Source organism: Malus domestica, chromosome 11 (assembly GCF_042453785.1).
Source record: "Malus domestica chromosome 11, GDT2T_hap1".
Lineage (NCBI taxonomy): Eukaryota > Viridiplantae > Streptophyta > Magnoliopsida > Rosales > Rosaceae > Malus > Malus domestica.
The window spans coordinates 13,867,804-13,878,863 of NC_091671.1; the positions used below are offsets into that span (position 1 = coordinate 13,867,804).

General features: G+C 36.0%; 1 protein-coding gene across 2 annotated transcripts; it reads right to left on the bottom strand.

Annotated features, from left to right (window-relative positions):
* Positions 1-3,350: 3,350 nt before the first annotated feature.
* Positions 3,351-11,060, bottom strand: LOC139189684 (beta-glucosidase 11-like). Of its 2 annotated transcripts, none has more exons than XM_070808811.1 (13): positions 9,935-11,060; positions 9,650-9,713; positions 6,690-6,745; positions 6,423-6,498; positions 6,246-6,317; positions 6,038-6,125; positions 5,689-5,944; positions 5,267-5,382; positions 4,974-5,194; positions 4,568-4,596; positions 4,389-4,476; positions 3,921-4,011; positions 3,351-3,746 (listed from the first exon to the last, which is right to left on the bottom strand). In XM_070808811.1, the coding sequence occupies exons 1-13, from the start codon at positions 10,055-10,057 to the stop codon at positions 3,515-3,517; spliced, it is 1,512 nt and encodes a 503-aa protein (XP_070664912.1). In that variant the 5' UTR covers positions 10,058-11,060; the 3' UTR covers positions 3,351-3,514. The 2 variants fall into 2 exon arrangements, with proteins under 2 accessions (XP_070664912.1, XP_070664913.1); XM_070808812.1 differs by having other exon boundaries at positions 9,650-9,790; positions 9,935-10,262.

An 11,060-nucleotide genomic window follows, 5' to 3' on the forward strand; every position in this document is an offset into this window, starting at 1 on the left:
ATGTAATTTTATTTATTGTGTTTTGTTAAGTTTATTTGGTGAGTTTATGTAATTTTATTTAGTGTGTTTTTTTAAGTTTATTTGATGTGTTTAAATAAAGTACTAAACATATTTAAGAAATTACATCTAGTACTACAAATAAATAAGAAATTACATAAAGTACTACAAATAAATAAGAAATTACATAAAGTACTATAAATAAATAAGAAATTAAATAAAGTACTAAAAATAAAGATGAAATTACAAGTACTAAAAATAAAGAAGAAATTAAATAAAGTACTACAAATAAATATGAAATTATACAAAGTCTGTGGAGCTAGGATATGTGGTGCTAGGATCTTCGTTGCTAGGATCTGTGTAGCTAGAACCCCTCGACTTGTTTCCGCGTCTCTTGCATGCCTCCTTAGCACCACGTCTCTTTTTTCCGATGTCCAAAAATATTTTGAATTCGAAGACATTCCTACTAGAGGTTTGTTCATAGTGTCACGATCTGCTAGAGCCATAATTTCTTCTCTGAGCATCTCGTTTTCTTGATTAAGTGCTTCTCTAATCATCTTGTTTTCTCGATTAAGTATTTCTTGTTGACTCTCAGCCGCCGCATCACGTCTCTCTTGTAGTGTCTACAAAATGTGGGTAAGACAATATTATAAAATGCAGGTGTAACACAAATAAATAAATTAAAATATTGATGCGGATGGAATACATATAAATAAATAAAAATATTGTCACTTGATCCGCTAAACTTGTCCCACTATGCAAATTACTGAAAGCAATCGAGAGAGCATTTTTCTAACTAGTAAAGGATATGTTGAGTTTTTTCCAACAACCTTGAAGCCTTTGACTATTTATGGCGCCTTTTCCAAGCCTAGTGCAAAACGCTTCTGTAATTCTACTCCACATTACTCTCAACTCCATTCATTAAACGGGTCATGAGTAATTTGAACCCAGCATTTACACAACGTAACATCTTCGATGAGCTTCCACACAACCATTTTTTTCACACAAAAAGTATATGAAAGCTTTGGTTGAAAGTGTTGAAAATATTAAAATGTGGTGTAAGGTGGGAGATAAGGGTTAGGTATTTATAAAATAAAATAAAATAAATTTTTTTTCTATTTTTTTATCAATTTTTAATAATTTTAATTTAGTTAATTAATCTGGATCATTGGATTTGAAAAAGATTCAAATCCAACAGCCCAGATGTTGACACATGGCCAACGGTCATAATTTTGACTGTTGTGCCTTTTAAAAAAAAAAATTTGGGGCGAAAAACGTGGATCGTTGATCTCTTGATCGAATGGCTCTGATCACGCCACGTCACTAGCCGTTGGTTTTCAAATTCAATTTTTTTTACCATTGGAAATCCAACGGTCCAGAAAACAAGCCGTTGGAAATCCAACGACCTAGAACGAGCCACATGGCTTCTACCCGTGCCCTCTGTAGCGCCTGCAATGGCAGGCTCCACTGCCTGTTTTCGGTCGAGAACGCACGCTTACACGCACTTGTTTCCCATGTGCCTGATGCAAAAAAAAATATCAGTGTGACGTGACGTCACACTAGCGTCAGCATAACGTCACATAGGCTAGCTGATTGTTCAGCACATTTTGGGCTGGCCTATGACCTAGCTTGGGCTGATGGCCAACCTGGAGTGTTTTAGGGGGATGCCAGTCCATTTTTCACACTTTAAGCCAGCCTACCTCTTGGGGTGGACTTGCTCTTATGTAACCTCTATTTAATAGATTTCAGAATTACCCAAATTTATTCTCAATATCCGATCATTTCTTTATCACTGTCTCTCCCCTCCTTGTCGGTATGCACAACAACGTGCTTAACCGCATTGGATACCATCTTGGGCGTTGGGCAGGGAATAACATATGCCATTGGAAGTAATCAAGAATTAACCATTTGATAACCATTTTTAGTTTTTAGCTTTTGGTTTTACTTCTTTGAAAATCAAAAATTAAAATTTTGTTCGGTAATTATTTATTTAATTTTTAAAAAAAATTGAGCAAGTAGCCCTCTTCATCACCACAACATGAGTTCGAATCTCGTCGACTCCCTAAATTAACATCTAATTTAACAAATTTATCATTTAGCACAAAAAAAAAATGAATACTTAATCTGGCGGTCAAACGGGTTATTTGGTAGTTTCTCAAACTTTAAATTCATTAGTTTCCAAAAAAAAAAAAAAAAAAACTTTAAATTCATTATGAATACTTAATCCCTCTGAAGTGAGAGTATGTCATGTCTTAGAGAAAAATTAGATGATAAAACAGTGGCGGATTCAAAATTCTAATATCACGGAATTGCAGTGTAAATTGTTTACATTATTTAAAGACCGAAATAGCATGCACATCATGTAATTTATTCTTTGGTATCTTGAATGAGGCATGCCATAGGTATCTTTCATCAGATGTTATGACATTGTCGATATCTGTCAAAATCTACAGAGGCCTGTCGTCGATATTTGTCAATAGCTACCACGGCGTGCTATTGAATCATGTCAAGCATCTGCCGAGTCTGCCGAGCAAACATTTCATTGAACGGTTGGTGGGCATTTCTAGGTCCAAAATCAGACAGCCATATGGTTCTTATAGACAAGGATTGTCTGCCCTTCCACTTCCGGTGCCCTCCCGTGCCCTTCTGTTTTGTGTGGTCACGGTTAAGCCACGTCAACATTTTATATTATTTTTTTTATAGAGATAATAAGACAAAAATGAATAGTAATATAAAATGTTGACGTGGCTCAATCATGACCACACAAACAGGAGGGCATGGGAGGGCACCAGAAGTGGGAAGGCAGACAATCCTTGTCCCGTTCTTAGAGGACCTTTCCAGCTCCGTACGGTCCCGGACCCAGTAGGTCTCCTAATGGATCCACACTTGGGTCAAAGAAGCATGTTAATGTTTTAATCTTAACTCTTGATATCAAATCCAAGGATACATGAACATAAATTCTTAGGGCTGGTTTGGTATTGCTGTGCTTTGAAAAAAAGCTGCTGTGAGAATAAGCGGCTGTGCTGTGAGAATAAGCGGCTGTGAAATAAAGCCAGTAGAGTGTTTGGTAAACTTTTTTGTGAAAGTGCTTTTGGAAAAAAAAATCAGGATGATAGTGTGTCTTTTCATTAAAGGAGCACTGTAACTCCGTGTGCTTTGAAAAAACTGGCTTTTTTTCAAAGCAGCAAATAGCAGCTTCAGCTTTTCCTTTGATTTTCAGCTTATTCTCACAGCAGCTTCCAAAATAAGCCCTTTTTTTTCAGTTTACCAAACACAAAAATGACCCTCAGCTTTTTTTCACAGTGGCTTTTTTTAAAATCACCTCAATCCCAAACGGGGCCTTAGTCACCTGATTAACAAGAGAACAAGGCTAATAGATATTTAAAATACTTCAAGTGGCGATTACATTTCCGAAGAATGTAAAAAAAAAGTGAAGGTTACATAACTTAAGAATTATAACAAAACATATGGGAATGTAAACATGTTCATTTTAGAATATAACTGTGTATAATGAAATCTACTGAATGTCGTAACCATTGGAAATGGATGTAAGAACTTCATCAAAGTTGATGACATTTTTTCTCTTTAGAAAATGAGAGTACCAATGAGCAGAGAGTTTAGGTTGTCTTTTCAAATCAGGGTCTTCCAAATCCACGTAGTATAGGCCGTAGCTCGATTCATAGCCGTCTAACAGTTCAAGAGAATCCAAGAAGGACCATGTTAAATAACCTCTTGAGTTTGATCCATTCCTTCCAAAGTAAAATAGGATAATTAGTATTTTAGACGTAGTATTTCCTATGGTGAAAAATATATCTAGCTTGACTATCCCTATATTTACATAAACACTTGCATTAAACATTTTCATTTGGACTCGTCCAGTTAGCTTTGCAACATGGAGAGGTCACAAGATAAATCATATATACCTTATAGCTTCAAGCAAAGATTGGATGTGCCCTTGCAAAAATTTCACCCGCCCCGAGTCCTCCAAAGATGAATTGCGTCGAGTCCGTTGACCTAATGTTTAATACAGATAAAGAAGGAAAATGATAAGCAGATAATGGAAACTACTGCATGGAAAGAGCCAAAAGTTAAGCTCTAGTACCAGGAAATATAATGTAGAGTTTGAAGCAAAATACACGCAACGCATGCATGGTCAGTAGATATGGGGAAATCTTAAATAAAACTTATTTGAGAGTCTCTCAATCGAAGCTCCCTCTATATATCTACATTTCCCTATCATGTTATACAACACTACACATTCAAATAGCACTGCTTGGGTTCAAATTTAAACCCCTGTACTATCCATTTACAGAAGAAAAAAAATCACCACATGGATGATGCAGAGAGATACTTTCCACGCAACAAAATAACCGAGAGAGAGAGAGAGATACCATTTTCATGGATATATATAGGAGGATTGCCATAATTTTCCTTGATATATTCCAACAGTTCTTGCAGGCCCCAGGGAGCTATTGGATACTGATTCAAACAACACGATCACTAGTGCTCCGAAATTAATCCATAAGTAGTATTGAGCCGGTTCTACTTTATATTATGTTCAAGATTTTACCTCAAATGTTGTTGTACCATTGTCCAGTGCTGCAAATGGAATTAAACAAACTTTAGTAAGCTCAAAGGATTGCAGCTAAGCATCTAAACAAGAATAAACTCTCATAAGTTCACGAACTAGGTGTTAGACAAGAGTCCACAGTACAATGTATCAGTAATTATCTTAAAATATTCTCTATGTAATTTACCACGTATAGGACTCTTGTTGTTAATGTATTATAAAACTTGTATACGTTGATGAATGAAAGCAAACAATTCCAACATTTCCTCTACCTATCAATTATTTTTTCACACATTTCATCGACTTATTAATGACATGTCATGGACACATCGGTCATTAAACTAAGGAGCGGACATCATGCAGAAAGAATTTCACTACATACGTATATGTATAAGAAAAAACTTACGCGATATCTTTATTGCTGAGTCTGCCATAAAGTCTCTGGTTTCCATCTTTAAAGTGCTTGAGTAGTCCTTGATGTTTAATATGTTATAATAATTCAATCCAATGAAGTCAAATGAACCCTTGACAATTCGGGACTCAAGACTAGTAAAAACAGGAATTCTAGAGCCTACTATCTTTTTCATTACATCAGGGTAATCTCCAAACACCAAGGGATTCAAAACCCTACAAAAGGAAACACACACATTGGAATTACAGGTACCTAAAACGGCATTATGTTTTGGACAAGTGACTTACCAACCAAAGTAGAAGTCCATGGCTCTTTGGGTGGCAAGTTCATCTTCAATAGTTTTTGTTAGAGGAACAAACCAATAGGCAAAAACATTGATTCCTATATATCCATGCTGCTTGTCCTGCATATCTCAAAAATTTCTCTGATCAACCTATATTTTTTTTTCATGAAAAGTCTAAGTTTATATAGGAACCTCATGTTACATTATTACTAGTATTGGAACCTCATGTTACATTATTACTAGTATTGATATGTAACTTGCTATAAATAGAAAGGGGTGTTGGTATTTGGTTTTATGAGTCTGAGAAATCATGTTTTAAGGGAATTTGACGTGCGTCTGACTTATGAGTGTTTTTATTGTGTACTACTAATTATCACAAAGATAAAAGTTCTCGAAGCCCTTGACAGCGAAGAGTTTGAGAATTACCTGGTACATTTTCTTGTACAATCTAGCAGCTGATGCATGAGCTAACAAGGTATAATGAGCTGCCATGTATGGCTCTGTTGAGGAATTACCCCTAGAACAATTGACACCAAATGGAGCAGAACATCGCTGTGGTGGAAGAAATCCAACATCGTAACCCCCAAGTATAAAAACATTAGGCTCATTCATAGTAGTCCAATGCAAAACTCTATCCCCGAAATTTTTGAAGCACGCATCTGCATATGTAGTGAAGTCTTTTCTGCATCCACAAAAGTGTTCCATCACGATCATCATGGATCCCCCATTTCTGCATGTCCCATTTTAAACTCATCAATAAAAGTTAGGAACTTACACAATTTTTCGACTAACCCATCCTCCATACTCATCATCAAGTGCCTGTGGGAGATCACTGTGGTGTAAAGTAACATGTGGTTCGATTCCTGGTTTAAACAAACAAATTAATTTATTATCAACATTAGGATTTGTTGATCTCTATAGCTACTCAATTATTGATAGTATAAGCAAGGAAACTGTGGTTCATAATTTAGATAGATTGTTACCATGGGTGATCAGTTCATCAATAAGATTGTTGTAATATTGTACACCCTTTGGGTTGACAGGTCCTCTTCCATCTGAGAGAAACAAGCCGAATATTGATTAAGTGCGTCAAAAGCTAAGAACAAGAAATTGTTACTTATTTTGTTTAATCTAAGTTACAATTCGTTGATCATGCATACTTGGGATAAGTCTTGACCATGAGATGGAAAATCTATATGCCTCCAAACCAGTATCCACCATTAGTTGGACATCTTCCTGAAATGGTTTGAATGAACTTGATCATGCATAAATCATATTCCAACTATAATCCATGATATAATGATGCGTAGTATAAAACAACAGCAGCATATTTCTAATTAGTATGATATTGATTTCTGCAATACAAAAGAACTACTAGTCCTGAATCGTCTAAACAAAAATTGAACTGGATCTTGCAGAGTATAGACCTTGTATTTGTGATACTGATCACACGCTACATCTCCAGTGGCTCCATCATAATTACCTGAAATTTTGGGAGTAAAGCTGTGAATTAATAAAGATCTTGATACATGTAAGCAAGGAAGAAAATATCGGTAATATCGGAAATATCGGTAGTCCGAAAATACGGAAATATCGATGGAAATATCGGGATAATATCGATATCGATAAAAATTACATGGAAACCACGGAAATTGTAAGAAAAACTTGGAAATTTTTATTGAAACTTTGCAGGATGTTTATTTAGTCAATTATCTATTAGTTTATCACAAAAAATTGGAAGGAAATGCATTGCATGATGGATTTAACTGATTTAAGTTGATTATATAGCGAGCTGGCAAACATTGTAAGTGTAGAAAATATGTAGTAATTAATGAAATAAGTTTAAACACACCATAATCATTTATATATAATGAATTAGTACAATATTTTACACTTTATACATTGTATGGTAAGATACATGAGTGACTTAGTATCACATAGAGTGAACGTGGTGAGTAGTTCAAAAGTAGATACTTGAAAAGAAATTAATCAAATTTTAGTATGATGTAATTATTTGGACTTGATTTAAAATAGAAATTTATCATATATAATATATGTAACTGAAAAAAAAATAATCAAATTTTAATATGATGTAATTATTTGGACTTGATTTAAAATAGAAATTTATCATATAGAATATATGTAACTGAAAAAAAAATAATCAAATTTTAATATGATGTAATTATTTGGACTTGATTTAAAATAGAAATTTATCATATAGAATATATGTAACTGAAAAAAAATTAATCAAATTTTAATATGATGTAATTATTTGGACTTGATTTCTCTTTATACATATATTCTTCTTCCTATTTTCTAGTATTTCAGTTTAGTAAGTGATTTTAAATTTCGGAGACGAAATTCTTTTAAGAGGGGTAGATTGTTACACCCACCCCAATTTAAATTGTATTTTCACTAAGTTTGAGTTTATCTTGCTTTTAAAATTATTTTTAGATCTTAATAGGTGTGCCCAGGGGGCCCACCTTGCTTTTGTGTCCCCGTCTCTCTTTTCTCTCAGATCTCTCTTTTCCCTCACTCTCTCATCTCTACCGTGCTCTCTCTCTGCACTCTCTCCTTCTCCCCGTGAACCAACCCACACGCCACACCCTCACTTCCACACCACTTCAACGGCGACACCTCCTCATCGCTCTCTGCACTCTCTGCACTCTCTCCTTCTCCCCGTGAACAACCCTCATTCTCCCTCTTCGCCCTCTCTGCACTCTCTGCACTCTCTGCATCTCTGCACTCTCTCCTTCTCCCCGTGAACAACCCACACCCTCACTTCCACACCACATCAACGGCGACACCACCTCATCGCCATCTCCGTCTCTACGTCTCCGTCTCTGCCTCGGTCTCTCCGTCTCCGTCTCTCCCTCAGTCTCTCCGTCTCCATCTCTGCCTCGGTCTCTCCGTCTCCGTCTCTCCCTCGGTCTCTCCGTCTTCGTCTCTCCCTCGATCTGGTTTCTGGATCCTTCTTCTTCGATCTGGTTTCTGGACCATCTTCTTCGATCTGGTTTCTGGATCCCTTTCTCACCTCCCGGCGGCGGCGACGACGACGAATATCGCGATAATATCGCTAATATCTGTAATATCGCGATATTAGCGATATTATCGCGATATTTTAAAGATATTTTATTTTTACTAAAAAAAATATCGCCGGGTAAAAAAAACGATATTATCGGCGATATTTCGCCGATAATATCGATATTTAATTCCTTGGATGTAAGTGATCGTGCAAGTTCAAACAATCAACAATATCAAATTCAATTATTGTTTAGTTGGTTTTAATTGATAACGATCAATTGTTTAACCCTCAACGAGTCAACATAAACATACATTCTTTTTACTTGGTTCACAATGATAAGAAATGTCACCTGGTTTCCAATTTACTGAGAAAATCACATCAGATTAGTAAATCAAGCTTGTCAATGGTTTTCAATAGTCAAATTCCAAATGTGAATAATATTTTACTCGCAAGTGTTGGGTTTTTGTTCTCCTCCCAAATTTCCTTAATTATTCTGCCCCTATTTTCAATTTTCATTTTACTTGTATTAGCACTAAATGCTTCACCTCCTATGCCAAATTGATTTACTCGTTCAGAAGAAATTTACACATTAGTTTCTCAAAAAAAAAAAAAATTTACACATTAGTGATTTTGGTTTTGGTATTTTAAAAGTTGTGTAGAAGTCCATGGTGATTTTCTTATTTTCAAATGTATTTCTCTATCAGTGATTTTATTGCAATTTAAAGAAAACTTACTCTTTTTTTTTTTAACCAAACGCCCCATAAGTGAGTTTGGTGAAACCTTAATCACTCTCAAATAGGCTGTAACCTTTAGTTATATAACAATTTTCAACTAACCTAAACTAATCATATGAAAAGATGTATGTACTCTAACTGCGGACAGTCCAGTAGTACAATTGTTTAAATCTAAAATTGTTCACCTTGTCGATATATACAGCATCCTAAAGTTGCAATACTCTAACCTAATCAATTCTATTTGGATGCACTACATTCACACTTGCTAACTAACACTCTTATAGATGGATCGTATAGTTTACTGTGAGATCCACCTGTGCTAATTTTATGGGTTTAAATATCATTATTCTAATCTAGTTAACCAAACATAGCTTCAATAAGCAAAACGAGGTCTTCACCTTTCACAAGTTATAAATTAGAAATGAAAACAGTAAATAATTAAAAATAGTAATAACGAAAACAGTAAATAATTAACCACTCTAGACTTATGAACCGTTAGTTCTTGATTTTGTATTTTTGGACAAAGATTTAATGGTTAAAAATTCTAAAGTATCCTACCATACTTCTAAACAAGATAAAAAATCCATAATATTATATGGGAAATATGATAAAAATAGTGGAAGCTAACCCGCATGGGCATATGTGTCCAAGATGCTTGGGGTCCTTCCGTCTTGGTCTGCAGCACCTTCCACCTATTCATGTAGAATTAGTTTTGGACCAACCCCATTCATCAGTTTCTTCTCTTCTTTTTTCCTATTGATGCGTAGCACTAGTAATACATACAAAAGCATATATAGAGGCTTATATTATTGGCCAATATATCTAACTAATTATATCTTATTATCCCATATATACATATGCGTGTATGTATATATGCACATAGATGAATACATGTATACATAAGAAGAAAAACCTGATAAGCAGAGGAGGAAGCACCAAACACGAAGCCTGGAGGGAAGTCATCTCTGCTAAATTTATCAGCGCATAAAGAAAGCTTTACGAGAAGAAAACACAGAAAAAATGAAACTCTCAACATGAGTAATAACACAAGTCCGCAGCAAGAACTCAGAAGGGAAGGAGTTTCAAAAGGCAAAAGTTAAAAAGAGATTTGAGTGGACACCCTTTAATTTGTTATCCGCACTTTAAAGCAAATCGTCGACTCCAGATCTTTCTTTATTATCTTTTCTATTGTATGGTTGTTGATTAGACTCCTAGTCTTGTACGACTGGTTCGAAATAGCCAACAAGAAGAAACACAGGCAGATGGGGATAATACTCGGTCCTGACCGCTCAGGACGCAGCATTCCTAATTTTTGATGGACCAATAGTATTGAAACAGCTGGCACTTTAAGCGACTTTTTATTATTAACCAAACACCCGCTATGTCCCTAACCAGACACTCCAAATTTCCTCTTCATCACTGTCCAAGCACTCATCTTTCTTTCAACAAGAAGACAAGCAGACACCCCATCCATAAGTGTCAACAGACCACCGTGGCCTCGTCGGATCACCCATCGTTCGCGAGCTCCAAGCCCAAGGCTGCGCCAAACTTGTCCTCCGTACTCAGGTCAAGCGCAACCTCACTCGCCAAGCCGCTTCACCACCACGCCGCTGCAAAACTCGGGTATATGGGTTCGTGTTTAAAGTCGCCGCTGTATATTTCATCGCTGTAATCTCACTGCAATCTCAATGCGATGTGGAGTCGACGCTTGGAGGAGGAATAAAAAATGATATCAACGAAGGGGAGCTTGGAGGAGGGTGGCTGGGGCCGAAGAAGAAGCCAATCCAGATAACATGGGAGATGGAGGGAGAAGGTGTTCTTGTTCTCACGGATTCAGAGGGAGGTGGAGGAATTGGTCACGGTTTAAAGAAAAAATTGGATGTTTGGTTACAATGATATCAAAGTTTTGAAACAAAAATGAATTGACAATGTGTTTTAAATTATTGGACCGGGTAGGAAGTGGGTAAAATTGGGTGCTGACTGATCAGTGCCTAAGTATTGTCCGACAGATGGCGAGGTTGAAATGAACTTCACCATTC

Coding starts and splice junctions, on each gene's coding strand:
- LOC139189684 (XM_070808811.1), bottom strand. CDS start 10,057: ATGTTGAGAGTTTCATTTTTTCTGTGTTTTCTTCTCGTAAAGCTTTCT. Junction 6,318..6,422: donor ATGGTCAAGACTTATCCCAA/GTATGCATGATC, acceptor TGTTTCTCTCAG/ATGGAAGAGGACCTGTCAAC. Junction 5,195..5,266: donor ATGGACTTCTACTTTGGTTG/GTAAGTCACTTG, acceptor TTCCTTTTGTAG/GGTTTTGAATCCCTTGGTGT.